This window comes from Ciconia boyciana, chromosome 18, assembly GCF_034638445.1.
Source record: "Ciconia boyciana chromosome 18, ASM3463844v1, whole genome shotgun sequence".
NCBI lineage: Eukaryota > Metazoa > Chordata > Aves > Ciconiiformes > Ciconiidae > Ciconia > Ciconia boyciana.
In genome coordinates this window covers 9,278,753-9,300,039 of record NC_132951.1, presented here as the reverse complement: position 1 = coordinate 9,300,039, position 21,287 = coordinate 9,278,753, and the positions used below count along the sequence as shown (strand labels likewise).

Sequence of the window (21,287 nt, the reverse complement as noted above, 5' to 3'; positions counted from 1 at the left end):
AGGCCACCACAGCCTGGCACTCTCGCTGGGGTGACGTGCAGCTCTCCTCTCCTTTGGCTCCAAGGTGTTCACTAGAGGGAACCAGCCAGGGTCACCACGTCTCTCTTCTCTCCCATCACATGCACTCAACAGTATCCTGCCCTTAAGGTGTTGGGGGCATTTTGCCACCAGAAAGCCCCACAATGGATAGAAGCTCTTTGCTGTCAGGCCTGGCCAGCCACTGACACTGGTGGAGGTTTCTTCCACAGTCCTGCAGTGGGAGAATCTCCTCCAGCTTCATCTGGACACAGCAGTGGAGGGACCACTGCTTTGGCCACACTGTGGTGTCTGCACTGCTGCAGAGCACAGGTGTTGCAGAAGAGAGATGTGGGCAGACGGCATCGATCAAAATAAGCTGCAGGTTCCAGAGACATCCAGAGAAGTCACTGCCAAGGTCATGGCTTCTCTGTCTCTTTACAACTCTTCAACTCATGTTGTGAAGAGCAATGGAGCTATAACCGCAATGGTGTATAAACCTACTTGGACTAGTTTAATCTCACCAGCTGACTGGGACCGGTGGAGAGAGGACTCCAGCATTGCCTCTGTTCCAGTAAGCAGTCCTTCCTCTGTGAAACCTTCCACCCACAGCCACATCAGCCATGACTGCTATGAAAAAGCCATTCAACAAAGCCCTTCAAAAGCTGCTCGGACTTTCAAACACATTTCCTTGCCCCTGGGAAGCTCCTTGCTCACCCCAGCACTGCCAAAGTCCCCAGCCAGGCTGCAGCTATCAGCGACCGTGCAAGTTCTCTGAGCAACGCTGTTAAACCACAGGGGGAAACAGAAACACCTCCTAGCAGGGGCTCAATCTGTAAAGTTTTCCTTGCACGCAAGAAGGAAAAGAGGGGCCATCAATAACTGGCAGTGCCCTACTCTGGGCACCCGAGATGCTGCTGGGATCCTCCCCACTGCTGGGAGCAGGAACGGTGCTTGAGCAGGACTGGGGAGACAGACCAAAGCCTTGCTGATCACACACAGCTGAAAGTCTCCTTAAGCTCATAGCACAAATGCCTCCGGACAAACAAAAGGCAAAACCTGACTCCTGGAGACTTCTAAATTTCAAGCCATTGCTTCAAAGCAAGAAGAAAACAGCAGTTCCCAATGACATGGAAATAAAGAGTTTTCCAACTTATTTCACGTGGGCAAATCAATATATTTTCACCTAATCGCCCTCTTGGAAACGGTCAGTTTTAGCTGAAATCAAACATGCATGCATAGAAAAAAATCGCAAATCAGCCCAAGGCAGACACCCAGCATGGAAACTTAAACCACAGCACTTAAGAGTCTGGCAAGGTCATCAGCAACCGAGAACATGGCCTTGTACAGCGCGGCAGTTGTAAATTTTAAAAAGCGTGTAACTCACTGCACTGAGGCAGATGAAAAGATAAACCTACTAAAAAAACCCTGCACATACTGAAGTGGGCAAAATGTGTTTACCTGTGTCTTGCCTCATCTCTGCTGCTAGGTTTATATGAGAAAACTTTCAGCAAACTTTATAGATGTTAGTATCCACCTTATTAATGCTTTCTTGCTTTCTCTCTGTACACGTATATAATTATCTATGTGGACATATATGAAAAGAGAAAGATCTTCATTGTTTATAATGATTATTTTTTTAATGCTGTGGGGGAATTGGGATCTGCTTGCAGTTCCTGTAAGGTCAGCATTTGCTGTATCGATTGAGTATTAGCCACATGAACGGGGAAAAGCATGCAGGGGAGCGCTCAGATGCAGACACTGTGCTCGGAGGTGCAGGACTTGGCTCAGCCCAGGCATCTGCAAATCTTGTTTATGCCACAGGCAAACGCCACTCTGCTAGTGCCTGGGACTCCCCCAGGCCTCCTACTTGATGCTGAAAAAGGACATTTCATCATCCAGACCGTACATGAGATGCTCCTGACAGCACCCGCCCTTTGGGAGCCTATCCCAGCACGCAGAGCGAGGAAGCAGTTTAAGCTGGCGGCTTTCCGGCACGCCTGCAGTGGACCGGGGCACACCGCCGGGTCTTGGCGACAGGGTGATGCCCCCATGGAGATGGCGGCTTCCCACCGCGCCCAGACCCCTGCCCTTTCCCGGTCACCCTCCCTCCCCGGTCATGGGGGAACGCGAGGGGAATAGCGTCCCTGAGCTCACAATGCCGCGAGAGGTGCAGGGACACGTTCTCACACAGGCGGCACTAACGCCACACCAAGCCATCCTCCCTGGGGCACGGGCACGGCCACCATCGGCTCCATCTCCTCCGGAGAGGCAAGCGCAGCTTTGCCCAGCCCAGGCCACCCGGCAAAACCTCCAGTGCCGAGAGGCGAGGTTTGTGCCGTGGTGGCAGCGAGCCCCTCCGGCAGCAATGGATTACTGCTACCAGGCACTGGGACTCATCCCTGCCTGTGGGACCAAAGGGCAGCAGGGGATGAGAGAGAGAGAGAAATAAATATCCTGCAGCAGAGAGGCTGATGGAGAGAAGGGTGAGAAGCAAGCTGGGGAGGAAGGGATGGAGGGAGCAGGACAGCGGATCAGATGAAGGTTTAAGAAGTGAGCAGGAAGGGGAAAGGAAAGTGCTTGAGCTGATGGGAGACAAGGGATTCATGCTGAGGGAATGGGAATGGCCAGGAAAGAGGAGTGACAGGGAAGCCAAAAAGCACTCCCTGTGTCCTGCTGCAGCAAGGGTGGGGATGGCCTTGGATGGGCTGCGGGGATGGGGGGGAAGAGAGGGCCCCTTCTCTTCAAGAGGAGCCCACAGCCAAAACAAGGAGACCCAGTCCAGCTGCATGCCGGGGGTCAGAGAGGACAGCGCGCACCCACCTGCTCCCCCACCCCAGGACCCGCCACTGTGGATGGAGCAAGGTGACCCGTCCTGGCACACGCTGCTCGCTGCCAGCTCCCTGTGTCCCCTCAGCACCTGCTCCGGCAGCATCCTCCATCCTGTAGCCACCCGAATCCCTTGCCCTGCCACCTCTAACCCCAGCGCCGCTGATCGAGAGCACCCTGGGGTGAAAGGGGAGCAGACCCACACACAGCACCCTTGCACAGACAGGCTCCCTGGGGCAGCCCCTCCACCTCTGGGTGAGCAGGTGGAGGGAGGAGGAGGAGGGATGCATCGAACGCAGCCCTCTGGAAGACGGCTGGGGCTTCTCTTGTTTAGTTGCTTCACTGGAGTTTTGTTTGTTTGTGTGTTTGTTTGCTGGTTTTCCCGGCGCCTCAGCAGAAAGCACAATGCGGGCTGTCCTCCAGCTGCAGCTGATGGGGCCAGCCCTCTGCGTGAGCCAGGGGAGGGAGGGAAGGAGGCTGCTGCTGGTGAAACACAGGCTCCAGCTGCCCAGGACAAGGAGGTGCCCCAAGCAAGCCCGGCAGGGCAGGCAGTGTCGGCAGGGCTGGGGGAGGAGGGGACCTTGCAGCCGGGGCCAGAGAGGCAGGGTGGCATTGCCACCCGGGCACAGGGCTAGGAAGGGGAGCTGGTGGTGAGCAGGGTCCATGGAGATCCCCCAGATCCTGCTGGGCTCTGCTTGCTTTCACTGTTACCCTTTCCCCACTGGCTAATCTACCTCTTGTACCCCAAAAAGAACTGTTGTCTTGCAGATCACTGCTACGGAGGACGTCCTTCTTGCCTGAAAGAAAACAACCTTCCCATTGCTCTCTCTGTACCTGTAATGCCTCATCCCAGCACTGCCTTGGACATGCTGATAATGGCAGGTCAATATCTGCACAAGAACTGCCCAACAGGAAAAGCAGGCATGGGTGGGGAAAAGATGCAGGATGAGAAAATAGTGGGAGAAAGGGAGTTTGGGGGAAAGCGCTGGAAAGAGAGAGTAACTAATGTATGGAAGTCAGGTACGGCTGCATGGAATAACCAGGAGGGTTGATAGATGGGAAAGCAGGAACAAGATCAAGAGGTAGACAAGGAGGGACAGTCCCCATAAAGGACCTGGGAGCCAGAAGAAGCATGGGGGCTCTTTTGCTCATGGATCTGGGAAGGGGGTGAAGCATCATGCCTGGTGGTCACACCTCCGTGTGCTAGGATTGCTTCCTGACCTGCAGCCCTCTGCATCCCACCCACAGCTGCTGCATGCTGGCTCCCTGCAGGCATCTTAATCAAGTGCAGGCTCAGCGCTAATAAGTGACTTTAAGCAGGTCTGTAATTTTTGGACTTGAGATTGGGGTTAGAGGGCTGTGGAGGGTGGCAGCGAACTGAGAAAGTGAGAAATCAATCTCCATAGGATTAACACTGAAGTTCTTGCAGGAGGCAGAGGAGCCCAGCTCCAGGGAAGGGTGACCTCCAGCTTGGCTGGTCCCTCCTGGAGTAACAGTGACCTCCTGTGGCTGCGGGACTGTCCCAAGAGGCTGGTTATTCCCTCCCTCTGCACCACCGCTTTGCAAAGCCACTCTGGAGCCCTACAGGGCTTTGGCCATTCCTTGCACAGCTATGGCTGAGATCTCAGAGCCAGGAGTGAAAGACTGACCTGATGCCTTGGCTCCCAAGAGCCCTCCACAGGAGGCATCCTGCACACTGGGGTCTGCTGTGGGTGGACACCAGGAATGACCGTGGCCCCGGCTGTTTACAGCATTGCCTTCACTGTACTGGAGGCAGGGAGACACAGGTCTGCGAGGGCTATAGGTGGTGGGCAGCAGGATCTGCCAGCTCCATCGCTGACACCATCCTGAAGTGTTCCCCATCAAACATGCACACAAAAACACTGCCCCACTCCAGGGAACTCAACATTTATGCAGAGACTGAGGAAGGCAGACTTGAGATGTGACCAAGGCAGGATGATAGTGGTGGAGCTGGTCCATCACCGGCTCACTCACCTCCCTGGTATCGTTGTCCGGGATCAGAGCGTACAGAGGCACCACTCGGTTGATCTCTAGTAGAACCGGCGTAGGGCTGAGCTGCTCCTTGCCGGGGCGCCGGCACAAATGGCAAGTGGATGGGCAGCGCCCTTTCTCCTCACAGTGAATCTCCACGCCTGAGATGAGGTGATCATCAGACAGCATCTGTGCTGTCAGCAGGCCCGAGAGATAGGTGATGAAGGGCATAGATTTCAACTCCTTCTTGTTTCCAAGCTCAGTTGTTTCTGGTTTAGGGAGAGGGAAGAAACCAAACAGCATTAAATAAACTTCAGCACAGTCATCCCAAACCCAAACCTTGCTGTAGCCAGGATAAATGCAGCTGCTGAAGGTGTAGGCCAGGTGGGAACAGGAAACCAGAAAGGTCAAGGTGAGAAGGAGAAAAACAGGACTTGCAGGTCACTGCTTGGGAGTGGGTAGAAAGTGTGAGCATTTCCAGCTTCCTTTCTTGTAACTTTCATATTCACTTTCTGCACTTCAAAATGAAACAAAACCACCCAAGTATATCTTCCCTGCCAAAAAGAAACCTCTCCAAAGTGACCAGGTCAAAGAGCTGAGTACCTTCATCCCCGCCTCAACGCCAGCCCTCTCTAGTCCCTGTGGTCCTTAGCTCTCTCGTTTGGGTGACACATTATCCAGGGCACTGAGACGGACCCAAAGGAGGCTGCAAAGAGACTACATTGTGGGATGAAGCCCCTTGGCAGAGGAGGTAAGCGGGTACTGGAACAATCTCACCACATGGGGAAGAGATGGAGGCGTTTCCAAAACCAAACTGTCAACACTCTGCTTTCAGGAAATATTCAGGCCTTTTAAACCTATTGTGAAACTTCCTGGTGGCCTTAAGCACAAGAAGATAAACCCGGAGAGCCTTACTTTGTTCTGCCTTGGTCCAAACGCTTGCTAAGGACATGGAAAGCATCACACCTGGTGATACCCTGAGCAAAGGAGCCAGGACTCCCACCTGTGTCCTATACACTCCTATTTAAACTCTTTATCTACAGACACTTCTCTTGGGTTGACCCAAGAATGAAGGCTCAACCTTCATAACCTGGCGATAGACCTACAGAGGAAAAGCCGTTCTCCATCCTATGCCTGAATGAAGCTCCCAACACCATGAGCTGGATGGCTGTTGCCTCCAACAACCACCTCCCAGTTCCAAGAAGGAGCTGTAGAGGAAGGAGGATTGTCTCAATGCCCTCAGCTTGCAGTGACATGCAGCTGACCTGGCAAGGCACTAGTCAATTAGAAATACAAGTAAACACAGTATTCATTGATGACTCCCAAAGCCCTTCAGGCTAGGCACAGCCCTTCCCTGCTGTCTGGCTGTCAGGGAACACTTCTGTGCGCAGGATCAAAGCTGTCACAGGAAGAACAAGCAAATTCTAACCAACTTGTCTTTCAGTGGGATAAAAGGGGGGCAGTTGCTAAGATAAATTAAAACAAGGCTGTGAGGAGATGTCTCAACATCTAGGAAGACACTGGTGTACACAGACATGGAAAGCGAGAGTTGGAGCTGGTTCTTGGAGAGATTATTTTCTGGAAGAGCAGCTCCAGGCAACTTCAAGCCTCCTAAGGGAAAGCCATGAAGCCATGATAAACTGGGTGGCTCAGAAAGAGTGAAGCTATAAGGTGATACCGTGAGCTTCTGCTCACTTTTAGGTAAAAGTAACATTTTTTTTAACATCACTACTAAACTACATTTAGAAGAGAAAGAAGGAGATGACGATGACATTTCTGGGCTGCAAAGTTTCTTCACCAGAGCTCAAGCAGTGATTTCAGCAACGCTCCATGGGGAAGTTAGTTTTGGAGACATGCTTTAAGGGACAACATGAACATAGAGTTGAAGAGAAAGTGGAATCAGTTATCTCATGATTGGCAATAGGATATCAAACCTTCCTTCCTGAATTATTGGCTTTATAGCTAAGAATTATAGACCACTAGCATCAAATGCCTGGATGTGTCCTTAACACAGGCTATGGCTTAACCTAAGCTTAGCTAAGGTTGTCTGGAGATGTGGCACACAGTTTCAAGCCTTTCTAAAAGGCGTTCTGAAAACCATTGTTCAAATTGCACATATAGGCTTCCACCAACACCTGGAAGAAGATCTGGAGACAGCCCAGGCTGGATGGGCAGCATGGTCCAGCTGCTGGAGCACTGCTCTGGGAATGCCTTGTTGGAGCCTCCGTTCCAAGCTATCTGCTCTGTGCTTCTCCCCCTGTCACCCGTTCTCTCTCTCATCACAGGGCACACAATGCATGTGCACACAGTGCTTGAGGTCTCAGGTGCTCTTCGAGTACAAACAAGCAGTAAGGAGTGGGATGAATAAGCATGAAGAGCAACCTCCCCTGGTCCTCCTCAGTTACGTCTGTGTTTGCAAAGAGCAAGCCAAGGCAAGTAAGGAGCAAAATAAACTTCTGAGCAAGAATTTCCCTCTGCAGCAGAGTGCTAACTCCAGTCTCCCTGCATTGCCCCGTGCTGAGGGACAACCCCGACTGATGCAGCTGTAAGAGCTTAGACTCAAGTGTTTGCATTAGCCGCCCCATCCAGGAATACAGATGAAGCTCCACACAGCAGTGCTCCACCAGACATGTCACCCTGGGGAAGGGGAGGACACGGCTTCCCTGCAAATGGTGGGCTAGACAAGGAAAGCTGTCCTCCAGTGTCTACTCTGACAACACAGCCCCTTTAGCAAGAAAAGAAAATGACCATGAGCTCATCCAACATATCCTGCACTATCCGCCGCCTCCTTTGCCCATTGCTCCCAGGAAAGGGCACTGTAGCCAGGGGTGGTGGTGGTGGTTTCAAGAGCTCTCCAAACGGACCGGCATAAAAGTGAGGGTTCCTCCTTTCTCCTGATGGAAATCCAGATGGAGCAAAGCCATTTCAGGAGCAGCAGTCACCAAATGGAGCTGCACAGGGGGAAGAGTAGACGTCTGCAAGTAAAGTAAGGTAGAAAACTGTGTAAGTAGTGCAGCTCCCCTTCCATAGCAGCCACGTTCTCAGCAACAGAAGATTAACCATGGAGCCTGGTGACTCGTGGCAGGCTTGTGAGCAGAGCAGACTTCACAGGCAAGGTGGAAATGGCTATCTGCATTTAATCCTCTTTATAACGGTAGAAGCCCCAGTCACTTTGGGGAAACGCACTGCTTTGCAGACTGGCTTCCTGGGGACGTAAGGGGTTACTGCAGCTGAGCTTACTGGTTCAGCATGCTGGCAAGGGATCCACGGTGTTCCCTTGTACCGAAAAGGCTCTGGGTACAACTCCAAAGGAGGAAAATTAAATAGGATGTGGCTCAGCAGAGGGATATGGGCTTCACTGCCAAATTGCCAGCTCTCATCCAGACGAGCACTTGGAAGTCATCAGCACCGGATAGCAATTCCTGGTAGCTTTTGTGGAACAAGCTTTGGGGGCTTAAGTACCGTCCTAACAAAATAATCACCCTGTTTCTGCTCTTAAAACCTATCTGAGAGTGCCAGCTGCACACCCTGCTTGTGAGCCAGCTCTGGGAGAGGCAGCGAGAACTGTTGTTCCTCATCTGCTTGCTCAGGGGGTAGAAAGCATCAGCTCCAGGTGCCTTCAGGACTGCACTCATCCCTAGAAAGCTGGCGATTTCCTGGACGGAGACTGTGCTTCCTCCTCATCCCACCCACGTCACTCACCACTCACGGCATCTCACAGAGGAGTTATTCAGATCTGGGAGGTATTTTCCCCCCAAACGCACTCCTTTATTCCTAGACCTGCCATTGCAACTGTAGCCCAGGGAGAAAGGAGCGGGGTCCCTCTATCTCCCTCTCTCCTACCTCTGTGATGAGTTCAGGTTATCTGCTCAGCTGCCTGCACACAAGGAGGGGGCTGAGGGGCCAGTCACGGCAAACCCGACAGTGAACTGGAGAAACCCCGCATATTCCTGGAGGCTCGGTCTGTTTATTACCGTGTCGCTGTACAGTGTTTGTCAGCGCTGAGGCCCATCTGACTGGCTTCTTCTTGAATAAAAATATGGGCGCCCCAACTCTATTTCTGATGAAGTCAAAGGAAGTTTTTGCTGTTGGATTGGACAGAATCAGAACCAGACCCTGCAACGTACCGTTGCAATGCCATCTCCAGCTGCCAGTGAAACCAACAGAAACACTCCTGTTGTCTTCGCTGCAAGCTGGGTCCAGTCCAGAGTAAGTAAACCCAGCTTTAGCATTCAGATCTACATTGCACGAGCCCCATGCAGAACTGCATAACCTCCCAGGGCACTCCAATTGCTCTTGCAAAGCCTCTGCTTGGCTCCCAGGGAAGGGCTTTGCAGGTGACCACTGCTAGGGTGCTCCAAAGGTCCCATTCTGGCAGGATGAGGCTTGGCTGCAGGGGCTCCAGCGCAGCAGCAGCGAGGATAGAGGGATTCCTTATCAGCCCTTGCATCTGAACATGCTTTCCTAACGCTGCTGGTGACTCAGTTGAATCCTGGCAACGTTTGTTTGGAAGCACAGCGCTGCGGATGTGGTTAGACACATCACGGCAACTTGTGGGAGTTATTAGTTTGTTTGTTTGTCTGAAATATGTATTCAAAAAAAACCAACAACACAACAAAACAAATAAAATAACAGCCTTCCGCCAAGCGTCAAGCCTTGCATAAGAAAGGGAGGATGAGCAGCGCAGGGTGTGCAGAGGTACTGCTCGCCTGTTGGGGTGCCTGGCTCTGGCTCTGTGCTCCATGAGGATTTAATAACCCCACAGCACGAGGTGACTGCCTGCACAGTGCACAGGGGTCCCTGCTCAGGATGCAGCAGTTGCAGATGTGGGGAAAAGCTTCCAGCATTACCAGCAGCACCTCCTAGTGCTTGGACAAGAGGGAAGCACCACTATAACACCACCACTATAACAATAACAAAAGCATAATACCTAATTCTTTTGTATTGGAGTGCTATTTTGTCTTGAGAGCTCCCAGGAGATGATGGGTTTGCTAGTGGTCCAGCATTTTATACAGCGCCTCATCCAAAAGATCCCAAGTCATTCCAAAACTGGGAATCACTCCACTTGCCACAAGAATGCAGCCACATCAGGGGTAGGATGTGGTAGCTCTTCAACAGCAGAAAAGCTTGGAACAAGGAGAGAAGGCTCTCCAGCTGAAGCCGTAGAGGGAACGTCAGGAACAGACCCAGGTAGGGATTTCTCCTGTCTCAGCAGGTTAACCCCACCGACACTGACGGGCTGCTCAGCTGGGCCTGATTTAGGACTTGGGTTTTGCATTTCATGCAAGGAAGATGTAATTCTGGTCCACCTCCCCTTTACACCACCCTCCGGCTGGATAGACCTAGTGCCACCACAGGCAGGGCAGCGGGGATTTACGGCCAATACACATCTGCTGGCACAGGCTGCCCGTTTATTACCTGGTGGAATAATACCCCATTTGCTGGCAAATCCATTGAAAGGGACTTAAAAGAAAATCAATAGATGCGTTTGCCTGGGAATTTCTCTTGCAGTGAGATATTGTCAGTGCGGTAACCAACAGGTCTACGAAGAGCTTAACGCTGCCTGCTGGTAGTGGTGGGCAAGCACTGCTCGGGGCTGCGAGGAAGGCTTGGGCGCAATGTCCGGGGGAGCCAGCAGTGCTCCTCTGTCACACGCATCCACACGTGCAAGCGGCGCGGTGCCAGCCCCTGCCACTGCCAGGAAATGCTGTACCGGCAGCGGCTCGGCCGGCTGTGCCGAACTGCCACGCAGCCAGCGGTGCCCGCCCCCCCAGGGCTCACGCGTGGGCTGGGGCAAGGGAGGGCTCACCTCTCTTTTGGGGGAATGCAGCCGTCCCTCGGCATGGCATCCCATGTGGGAAGCCGGGGTGAAGGCATGAGCACAGCCGGTCCGGGAGGGACGCAGCACGGGAGTGCGGACCCCAGCAGTGTGCACCCTGGAGCCTGCAACCCACCGCAGGCCCGTGGGACACCGTGGGGCCCTGCCACCGGCGTGGCTGCGGGGCAGTTGTGGCCACCGCGGTCCGTGAGGACCTGCTGCCCTCTCGTGGCATCGCGGGAGGATGGCTCTTGGGCTGGAGATCCTGCCACCGCTCGCTCCGTCGCTGTCACCCCACAGCCCCTCTGCGGGCACCTCCCGAGCCTCATCTTTCGGGGAGCCCCACCGCTCGGAAGGACGAGTCTGGCAACCCGAATGCGTAACACCCCTGCGTGCCAACACGAGATAATCTCCTGAACGTGATGGTTTGTGACCCCTTTTCTCCCCCCCGTTATACCTGGAGAGCCCCACGCTGCCAGCTGCCTGCCCCCACCGCCAGCCTCCACTGCAAACCCCCCTCTCCCTGCTGATGCTCTGACTGCTGCTCCCAGCCGATTAACCTAACTCAATTAAACACAGAACCCTGCGGACTCGGAGTGCCCCAACGCCCAACCGCAAGGAGCGGCCAGAGAGCTGCACCGCGGTGCTCGTGGCTCAGCGGCACGCGTGACCCCTGCCTGCCCGCGGGAACCCCTCTGCTCTCGGGCTGATCCCGACGGTACCGGCAGGGAGAACGCAGAGGCAGACCATCTCCTCTGCCTGCAGGCTGGCCCGGCAGGCTCTGCAGTAACCTCAGCTTCAGATGAGACATTTACAGGCTTGTAAGCCTGTAAGAAAAAAAGCCAGGAGGGCTTTTTAGAGACCACTGATAAACCTCTGTAAAAATGGACGGCGCGGGCATCACCGGTGAGCTTGCTTTACCAAAGGAACTAGCTCTGCAGAGCCCTGCACGGTCCCCACTGCCATCCCGCTGCCTGCGCCAGCTCTCGCAGGAAGAGCAACTGAAGCCCTGTCTTGCTCATCCGACCCTCAGCAGCATCTCAGTGCTCGCCCCCCTGCCTCTGAGCCACTACAGCCCCACAAGGACGGCTCCATGAACCCCCAAATCGCTGTTGCCACCCCCCATGGGCTGCTGTGTAAGACCCATATTGGCAGCTGGCTCCCTCCCTGCTCCAACGCACCCGCACGCCCATTTCCCACGGGATGTCCAAGACCTACCAAGCCCTGCCGGCTAGATGGCCGTCGGCATGGGGCAGCCCCTCGGGACATGCCACTCTGCCAGGGGGTCGGGGTTCACAGCCTCCCCATCCTTCCTCATCACGGCACAGGGTCTCCATACTCCAACATGCTGGGTAACATCATCGGCTCATCGTTTTCACCTCTAACCAAATCCAGAGTGTCCTTCGTTTTTTCCCCAGGATGCATTAAAAGCTTATTTTCTTATTCCTACCATTATTTTTCCCTCATACTGTTCATTTTCAGGTGTGCTCACACAAAATCTGCCAGACTACCTTGTTTCAATGTTAACATCCACTTTTATTCACTAGAAAATACATCAGGGGCCGAAAGAACATTTCCCTGGTGATGCCAGGAACCAGGAGTGTCCCCTCCCCGGGAACAGCAACACCCTCAGGGATCTGCTGGTGCCCGGAGGGGGGTCCCGCTGAGGTTTGCTGCTCAGGGCCTGAAGCATAGCATGAAACAGGAGATCGTAAATCTCACTCATTTTCTTTTGCAACCCTGGTCAGGCTTTGCATCTGCTCTCTGTGCCTTTGAGTGCATCCGCTGCCCACATTGCTGATCCCTGCTGCTCCTGATCGCTGCTTGGGTGTAGATCCCTTCCAACTGAACTATTCTATTCTATTCTAAATAGAAAAAAAAAGAAAAAAAAAACCCAAAACCAGAAGGTGACAAGAACTGCTGCATTATGCTAGTGCTTTCTTCTGTGCTGGTTGGTAGCTGCTGGAGCAGGTAAGCAAGCAACACTGGAAACGTGCTGCAGCTTTCGCTGAAAGGTCTGGGCACAGCCCCACAGCTTCTGGCACGGTGCTGGCTGCGCCGCACTCCCGCCTGGGCACGAAGGCGGAGAGGCCACAGGCAGAGTTTACGGGAAATAGTTAAACTGAGGGCTCGCCTCCTCCCCAGGCAGCAAACTTCTCAGAGCCTCTGAACCTTCACCTGCGCACCAGCCTGCGAGCAGGGCTCACTGCGGGATACTGCCTGGATGCCGCTGCGACCAGTGGCGATCCTGGTGGCACCGGAGCTGCGGCACTGCTGGTGTGTGAAGGACATGGTTCCCCTGGACCTGCCTGCCTAGGCCTGGGCTTCTGCCTGCTCCCACAGAGGAAGCCCCAAGCCCCAACATTTCCTGAGCTGCGGTGCAGCACCACGGGGTCACAATAAAACCGGTCTCTCTGCCACCCGTAAAGCAGTCTCATGGTGGACAAGCGAAAGCTGAGCTGGAGCAGGGCCAGTGTTACTGACAGCCCTTACAGCAGCATGACCCTGAGAAATGCCAGGGCAGAGCAGAGCCACGGTCCAGTGGCTAAAGCCCTGCCTCAGGCTACTGCTGCCAGCCTGCAGGCAGCATGAGAGCCCGTCTGACGGGCGGAGAGGTCAGAAATGAAAGCTGGAGGGACGAGGAGGAGGAGGGAAGAGGCAGGAGGGAAATGACTGATTCCGTGATTAATGACTCCGATCATTAGTCCTGCGGGGGTGTAATGGAGATGCCATCCTTTGCTGTCTCCCAGGCGCAAGCAGAGGAGTTGAATGACCGGGCAACGCAAGCTCTCCTCTGATTGAGGGCAAACCCTGTAACTGCTCAATTCCCCACGAACTGTTGATTTCCTGCCTGCGCCACGGCAGCTGCACCGATCGCTGGCCACCAGTGCGGAATCGGGGCCACTGTGGGAAAGGAATTGCTATCAACCAGGACGTGCCCTGAGCAAACCCCTGCATAAGCGACTGCAGCTGCCTGTCTATTCACTGACGGTATTTATGCGCATCACCCAATCAACCGCTTACATTTGCTATTCTCTACCTAAAAATAGTCCTTTTTGTCCTGGGAGTCCACGGGCTGCTCCAACGCATTTCTGAAACGGACCAAAGCCAAATTTCCCCCAGGTGACGCAGAACCCGACACACGCGCAGGACCGCGGCCGGGGAAGGGCAGGGGAGGGAGAGGGGCGGCGGGGGCAGTGCTGGGGAAAGGGCACGGCCCAGCCCCTGTGTGACACAGCTGCATGTAATAAAACAAAAACAATAAAGAAAACATGCTTCCGCGTCCTGTTTTTCTTTGAGCTTTCCTCGGTAGACACAGCTACGGCACGAACGCGGAGGAGGGAGCCCGGCCCACCTGGGAGCTCCCTGGGCGGGCAGGTCGCTGCTCCAGCTCCCGGCGGGGGCAGGCCCGGCACCGGCCTGCGGGCCCTGCGCCCCCCCCTCACCGACCCTCCCGCCCGGGGGACGGGACCCCGTAGCCCCCAGCCTCCTCCCCCCCCCCCCCTCCTCCTCCTCCTCCTCCTCCTCCTCCTCTTCCTCCCTCTCCTCCCCTGCCGGCGCCGGGCCCGCCCCGGCCGCGGCCGCCTCCCGGGACTCCATCTCCCGGCATGCTCCGCGGCCCGGCGCACACGTCACGGCAGCGCGGCGGCGCGGGGCACGCCGGGGAGCAGCGCGCGGCCCGGCAGCGGCGGCAGGTAGGGCGCGCCCGGGCCCCGCGGCGGCGGGGCCCCCTGGAGGCGGGGCGGGGGCGCGGGGCGGCGGGCGGGACCCCCCCCCTCACAGCCGCGGGCCCGGGGCCGGGCCGGGGCGGCCTCGGCGGGCCGGGCTAGGGGACGGCCGGGCCGGGCAGCCCCGCCTGGAACCCCCCCCCCCCACCCCCCCATCACGCCGGGGTGCGCCTCCGCGAGAGGGGCGATGCCGGCCGGCGGGTGACGCGCTCCCCGCCGGTGAGAGCCCCTCGGCGGCCGCGCCGGGGTGGGGCCGCCCCGCCGAGCCCCCTCAGGCCGCGGCCGGTCCCGGCCCTTGCCCGGGCACCTGCTCGAACCCAGCGGAGGCCGCGGCGGGGGCGGGGGGAGAGGCAGGAGCGGGCTCGTCGTGCGCTTGAAACGGCAGCCGGTGCGGGACCGAGAGCCTTGTCAGGGGCGCGCCCGCTGAGACCGCGCGTCTCCCGCCTGCGAGCCCGCACGCTGCCCGCCAGCCGGCCGCGGTTCAGCCAGCAACGCCAGACCCTTCCGTGCGCGGCCGCCGCTTCAAGCGAGAGACCTGCAAGCGTTTGCTTTGAGCAAAACCCCCCATCCCGTGTATCGCCGTGACGGTTTTGTAGTCGCCACTGAAATACTGTCACAAACGCTGCAGGAAGAAGTCTCAACGCCGATTGTGCAGCTTTGCCCTGTTATTTTAACTTGTTAATGACTCAAGCTATGAATTACAAGCAAAACTAGCTGTCTCACCACACACACTAACGAAGAACTACACAGTGAGAAGAGAAACTACAGCAGGGAAATTTTTGGAATCTAAGGAAACCAAACTCGCATAACTTACAGAGTTTTATAGCTTGATCCTCAGCTGAGGCTTTCTTTAGTACCCTGCTCTGCGTCAGAGGAACTGCCTTGGGAGGGACTGATACACAAGACAACTCACTGTTAAGGAAACTTCCATAAAGGCACGGCCGAGTGCGAGACAAAGATAAAAGTGCAGCCAGCAGTAAAAATAATTTCGCGTTACTAAGGCGCATGCTGTCATTCCGATAAAAGAGGGTTATATATGAAAAGAATGTCATACAAATCATCTTTCTAAAAACTGAACCTAACTTAAAACTAAACAAAATCCCCACTGCCATTGTTCTTTAATGAAAATACTTGTCTTAAAGGTAGTTTTTTATGTAACTCTCTGGTGTATCTGGCGTCTGTGCTGCTTCCTCTTCCTTCCCTACGCAAGTCTTTTAACATATTTCCAAGGAAAATAAGAATAATGGATCTGGTATCCTGTGTTTCATTTTTAAAAATAATCTTAAAATACAGATTTTTCATCCCTCAGAGGAAGGTTTCTGATCTACGTGGCAGTGCCCAGGCTTCTGCTTCCCCAGCTGAGATATATGCTAAGAATAAAAGGGAAGCGTATTCAGTGCGAGTAGCAGCAAACGCCTGGCCTGCCACTGTTCCCCGGGTGCCAGGGATGTGATATCGTGCCGCCGTCGAGCCAAGGATCAGATCCCAGCTTGGTACTTGGAGATTCTGCTACGCCACTGAATCCCTTCCCAAAATGTGGGCTTTAAAGGACTGTGACCTGCAGCTGACAAATTAAAATTATTTTTTTTTTTTTGTTCTCTCTATGAACATAAAGAACTTTTCTTCGTTGCAGTTGTCTTCTTCCACTTGGGCAAACGGTAAACTGAAATACAGTGAACCTTTCTGCCTGAAATGGTGAGGATGAAGCAGGCAAACCCAGCAGGGAAGTGAGAGTGCTGCATGCATGCAGCCGTTATTCAGAAAAAGCTGTCTGTTCATATCCCTCTGTGGCTGTCTCTTCATTTTAAAGACTAACTACTTCCTTCTCCTCTCCCCCTAGAAGAAATGTTTTCTTCCCCATTTCTTCTAATGGCTAAGCAATGCAATAGCAAAGGTATTGAAACCCAGTCTACTGAATAATAACTTAATGATGTGAACCCTGTTCTGTTCCTTTTGAATGGATGGCTGCTTTAGCAAGAGGGCTGCTGGGATCTGCTCCCTGCTGTGAGGGATGTGAGGATGGAGAAACCTGGATTGAAGCTGAACGGCAACCAGAGTGGTATAAAACTGAACCAGAATACAAGAATGAGGTCGATGCTGCAAGACTGTGAAATAAGGAGAAATTATATGCAATTAAGCTAAGTTCAAGAACTAATAGTGAACACTTGTGCTATATATTAATGAATGTTTGGAGTTGTCTGTTAACTCCATTATTGCTAATACCTGCTAGAACACTGCTGCGTTGAGCTGTGTTTAATTTGCATGCTGAAGCACGATGCAGCATGGCAGAGGTTAATGAAGTACATGGGCGTAAAATCTTTGCTGTGTGTTTCAGTATGTGCAGTCATTCCCAGAACGAGTGGAAGCTGACAAATCGTTCCTTCTAGTTTCACTTTCTGGCAAACGTCTGAAACCTTGAAAATTTATTTTGGCTATCTAGAAAAGCAGAGTAAAACAACCACATCTATTTCGTTCATATCTGATGTCACATCTGAATGCAGGTCTCCAGAGGTGATATATTAACGTCCTAAAGCATTGCACCATCTGGTTCCTCTTTTGATGCGCAACATTTTGAATGCTTGGTTTAATCTCCCTGGGTTTCACTAAATTATGTAAACTCGGAGGCTTGGCAGCGGGAGATGGGCACCATGAGGAGATGATTCAGTCATCAATATCTATTGGGCTTCCTTATTGCTGCCATTTCACTTCTTTCAGTTCTACTTATAAATTTTGCAAGTGAATAATTCATCGCACTAGGAGCTGCAAGTTAGTTTTGGAATTTGCCCACTCTGAGATTAGCTATGACTAATCCATCCTTTCCACACGTGGAAAAGCTATCTGGGCTTCCTTTTTACAGGGTTGGGTGATAAATCAGAAATAAATTGCATGTATATGTAACTGCTGGTGGTGACATAAATCACATCTCCTTTTTTCTTTCTGGACAGAATTGGAGCACCTTGGAATAGATGCGAGTACAAGACTTTGCACTGGCTAAAGCTGCCTTGGAAAGCCATGGCTGCCGCCCCTCATCTCAACTCGGATGCACTCCGAGAGGTCCTGGAGTGCCCCATTTGCATGGAGTCCTTCACTGAGGAGCACCTGAGACCCAAGCTCTTACACTGCGGGCACACCATCTGCAAACAGTGCTTGGAGAAACTCCTAGCGAACAGCATTAATGGGATACGGTGCCCCTTTTGCAGCAAAATCACACGGATCACAAGCTTAGCTCAGCTGACTGACAATCTTACTGTGCTGAAGATCATAGACACTGCTGGACTGGGGGAAGTGGTGGGTCTTCTCATGTGCAAGGTCTGTGGGAGAAGGTTGCCAAGACACTTCTGCAAGAGCTGTAGCTTGGTTTTATGTGAGCCGTGCAAGGAGACATCACACATGCCCCAAGGGCATAGAGTCATTGCTATCAAAGAGGCTGCTGAAGAGCGTAGGAGGGAATTTGGGACGAGGCTTGCCAGACTTCGGGAGCTCATGGGTGATCTGCAGAAAAGAAAAGCATCCCTGGAGGGTGTTTCGAGAGACCTGCAATCTAGATACAAAGCAGTTCTGCAAGATTACAGCAAAGAAGAGCGCAAGATCCAGGAAGAACTGGCCAGGTCACGCAAGTTCTTCACCACCTCTTTGTCTGAAGTGGAGAAGGTAAATAATCAGGTAATGGAGGAGCAAGCTTATCTGCTGAACTTAGCAGAAGTGCAGATAATGTCTCGCTGTGACTATTTCCTTGCCAAAATAAAGCAGGGAGATATAGCTCTCTTGGAGGAGGCAGCAGATGAGGAAGAACCAGAACTGACAAACAGTCTCCCAAGGGAGCTGACTCTTCAAGAGGTTGAACTCCTTAAGGTGAGCCATGTGGGACCACTGCAGATCGGGCAGGTGGTGAAGAAACCCCGGACCGTTAACATGGAGGAATCGCTCATGGAAACTGCAGCATGCTCATCAGCTTCATTTAGGGAGCCTGACTTGGTGCAAGAAGAGGCCAGCTGCACACCAAATTCCTCACCAGCCAAGCCGAGGATGCCTGAAGCAGCCACAAGCATCCAGCAGTGTTACTTCATCAAGAAGATGGGCTCCAAGGGCAGCCTGCCAGGGATGTTTAATCTCCCCGTCAGTCTACATGTCACCCTGCAAGGAGAGGTGCTTGTGGCAGACCGAGGCAATTTCCGAATCCAGGTTTTTACCCGCAAGGGCTTTCTGAAGGAGATCCGCCGGAGCCCTAGCGGAATCGATAGTTTTGTATTGAGTTTCCTTGGAGCAGACTTGCCTAATTTGACTCCCCTTTCTGTCACCATGAACTGCCATGGCTTGATAGGTGTGACTGACAGCTACGATAACTCTGTCAAGGTCTACACCATGGATGGCCATTGCGTGGCGTGTCACCGGAGCCAGCTAAGCAAGCCCTGGGGCATCGCTGCCCTGCCTTCTGGGCAGTTTGTAGTGACCGACGTGGAAGGAGGGAAACTCTGGTGTTTCACAGTGGACCGCGGCGTGGGGGTAGTGAAGTACAGTTGCTTATGTAGCGCAGTGCGCCCAAAGTTTGTCACCTGCGATGCTGAAGGGACCATATACTTTACTCAAGGGCTGGGGCTTAACCTGGAAAACCGGCAGTACGAACACCATTTAGAAGGAGGCTTTTCAATTGGCTCCGTCAGCGCAGACGGGCAGCTGGGACGCCAGATTAGCCACTTCTTCTCCGAGAATGAGGATTTCAGGTGCATTGCCGGCATGTGTGTTGATGCCAGGGGAGACCTCATTGTGGCTGACAGCAGCCGTAAAGAAATCCTGCATTTTCCTAAAGGAGGTGGCTATAATATCTTAATCCGGGAAGGACTCACTTGTCCCATCGGTATCGCCATTACTCCCAAAGGGCAGCTGCTGGTGCTGGACTGTTGGGATCACTGCATTAAGATCTACAGTTACCATCTGAGAAGATATTCCACCCCTTAAAGGCATGTCTCTAGGTAAAGCCCCTTTTGGCAGCAGAGATTCTTCCAGCCTCATTGCAATCTGATGGGAACCGGTGTCAAGCGTTCAGGAAGATTGTGCCATAACCGAAGGCGGTTTGGCACAGAGACCATCCTGTTTTGTGTTTAGAAACAAAATAGCTTATGTGGTGGTGGTGGTGGTCTGCTTTTTCTTCTTCTTTTTTATATAAAATCTGTACAGTAAAAAAAACCAAGCATGAGGGAAAGGATCCATCCTTCTGGAGTATTGGTTCCTTGCTAAATGACTGGTTACTCCATAAACCTTCTCACCTCCTTTCGCCACATCTCCCACTCTTCCAGCTTCAACCATTGTATCTTTTGTTGTGCCATAAACACTGACTGACTGCTCTAAATCACCTTCCCTTAGAGGACTAGAGAGGCAATCCTCTTCTCGATGTGGTACTCGCAAGGAACTGGGTAGCAGTTGTCTGGGCAACTACTAGAGAAAGCCATTTCTGATTGCGGCACTGCATAAAACGAAATAGCCCTCTTAAACTGCGGGGAGATGGAGCTTTACTTTCAAACTGACGAGGGAGGGTTTTCTCTCTCCGTTTTTCTGGTATTCAGGAGATTGCCCCTGTCGTGCCATTTTGTGAACCATGTCTGTTCAATATGAAGTGAGTACTGTGCCATCATGGGAGACCGAGCTGAGCCAGAAAACTGCCTTCTGATGACAACAGGGTTTTTATTACTACTAAGAGTTCTGCTAGGTAGAAGGGGGTAAAAAGAGAGGTGGCTGGAGGAAAAAAAAAAGTGAGGGGAAACCTACGGTTGATATTTACTGTTGTTTTATTATTAAATGTCTCCTGGAAACTGTCTTTGGAAGGTATGTCTGGTATCTAAAGCTTCATGGGGAGAGGGGAAGGGCTGGGGGAATAAGACTGGGAGATTGTAGCAAACGAGTTTAAACGCCAGCATACTGTATGTTCACCTGCACGTCGCTGTTCTGCATTCCAGACCATTGCATTTAGTGATAGGTTTCCACCCGTCTGCATTTCGTATGTGCAAGCTACTCACTGCTGAGATGGTGATGGGGGGGAGGGGGGCTGTTCTGCTTTTATTTTTTTAATACTTGGAAGCACGTCCATTGGTGCGTTGCCTTTTTTTCCCTTGCACAGCAAAACACTACATTCCTCAGATATTTTTTTTTACGGCACCAGCAGGCACCAGAGTTCATGTTCATCACGGCTTTGGGCCAAATGAAGCACAAAACTGCAGCTGTGCGAACCAAGGCCCCCACAGTGCTACTCTCCTGGCTGATAAATGTGTACCTCAGTGTGGTGCTGCTCGCCTAGAATAGTTTATTGAAGGAAAGATGCATTTAAATAGGGCACAGTGGTAGCATGTTAATCTGCCACAGATAATAGTTACACTGCAGTGCATTTATTTGTCGCTATCGACAACGTAGTTGCAAATTTGGGGGCACGACAGACAATATAAAAGCTGATTTTATGGTGGCTGCCATGCTACAGCAAATTGTTTGCTACTTGTGCTACAACATGTATGCAACAGGTGATTTTTTTTTAAGCTCCCATATACTTTCCCCTAATGAAACAGCAAAGTAAAATAGGCTTCAGAGCCGCTGCTGCTCCAGCCGGTTGTTTGGCAGTTACAGGGTTTGCAGAAGAAGCGCTGGGAGCAGATTTTGCTGGGAGTTGGGGTTTTTTCTCTCCCTGTTCCGCTCAGCCAAAGCGCTGAAGAGGGCCAGCACAACAAACACCCAGCTGGGTGATGGAGGTGCCCCTCCATCAGGGCAACTTCCTGTTTCTCTCGCTATAATTCACTGGAAAAAGCTTGCAGAGAAGGGAGTAGGAGCTAAGACGCTAGCATGGTAGATGGTGCTGAGGGAGCCCAAGGGAATTGAACCCCCCTTCCCTCCTGAGCTGCTCCCCGTGTTTGCCAAGGCTACCA

The 21,287-nt window shown here is 52.9% G+C and overlaps 2 protein-coding genes across 12 annotated transcripts in view; one reads left to right on the top strand and one right to left on the bottom strand.

Annotated features, from left to right (window-relative positions):
* The window catches only part of ASTN2 (astrotactin 2), a 365,413-nt gene that overhangs the window by 101,258 nt on the left and 242,868 nt on the right, over positions 1–21,287 (bottom strand). For 3 of the 5 annotated variants that reach the window (XM_072883508.1, XM_072883509.1, XM_072883511.1), the window contains one exon: positions 4,840–5,105. In XM_072883508.1, the coding sequence (XP_072739609.1) occupies positions 4,840–5,105 (266 nt within the window). Of the gene's footprint in view, positions 1–4,839; positions 5,106–7,700; positions 7,812–15,196; positions 15,292–21,287 lie in introns of those variants that run through there. The other 2 variants (XM_072883513.1, XM_072883512.1) reach the window with 2 other exon arrangements.
* TRIM32 (tripartite motif containing 32) lies at positions 14,249–20,194 on the top strand. 7 transcript variants are annotated; one of them, XM_072883514.1, is made up of 3 exons: positions 14,249–14,349; positions 16,357–16,472; positions 17,328–20,194. In XM_072883514.1, exons 1-3 carry the CDS (start codon positions 14,263–14,265, stop codon positions 19,336–19,338), a joined length of 2,214 nt encoding a protein of 737 aa, XP_072739615.1. In that variant the 5' UTR covers positions 14,249–14,262; the 3' UTR covers positions 19,339–20,194. The 7 variants fall into 7 exon arrangements, with proteins under 7 accessions (XP_072739615.1, XP_072739622.1, XP_072739616.1 ...); XM_072883515.1 differs by lacking the exon at positions 14,249–14,349 and adding an exon at positions 14,424–15,524; XM_072883516.1 differs by lacking the exon at positions 14,249–14,349 and adding an exon at positions 14,424–16,040.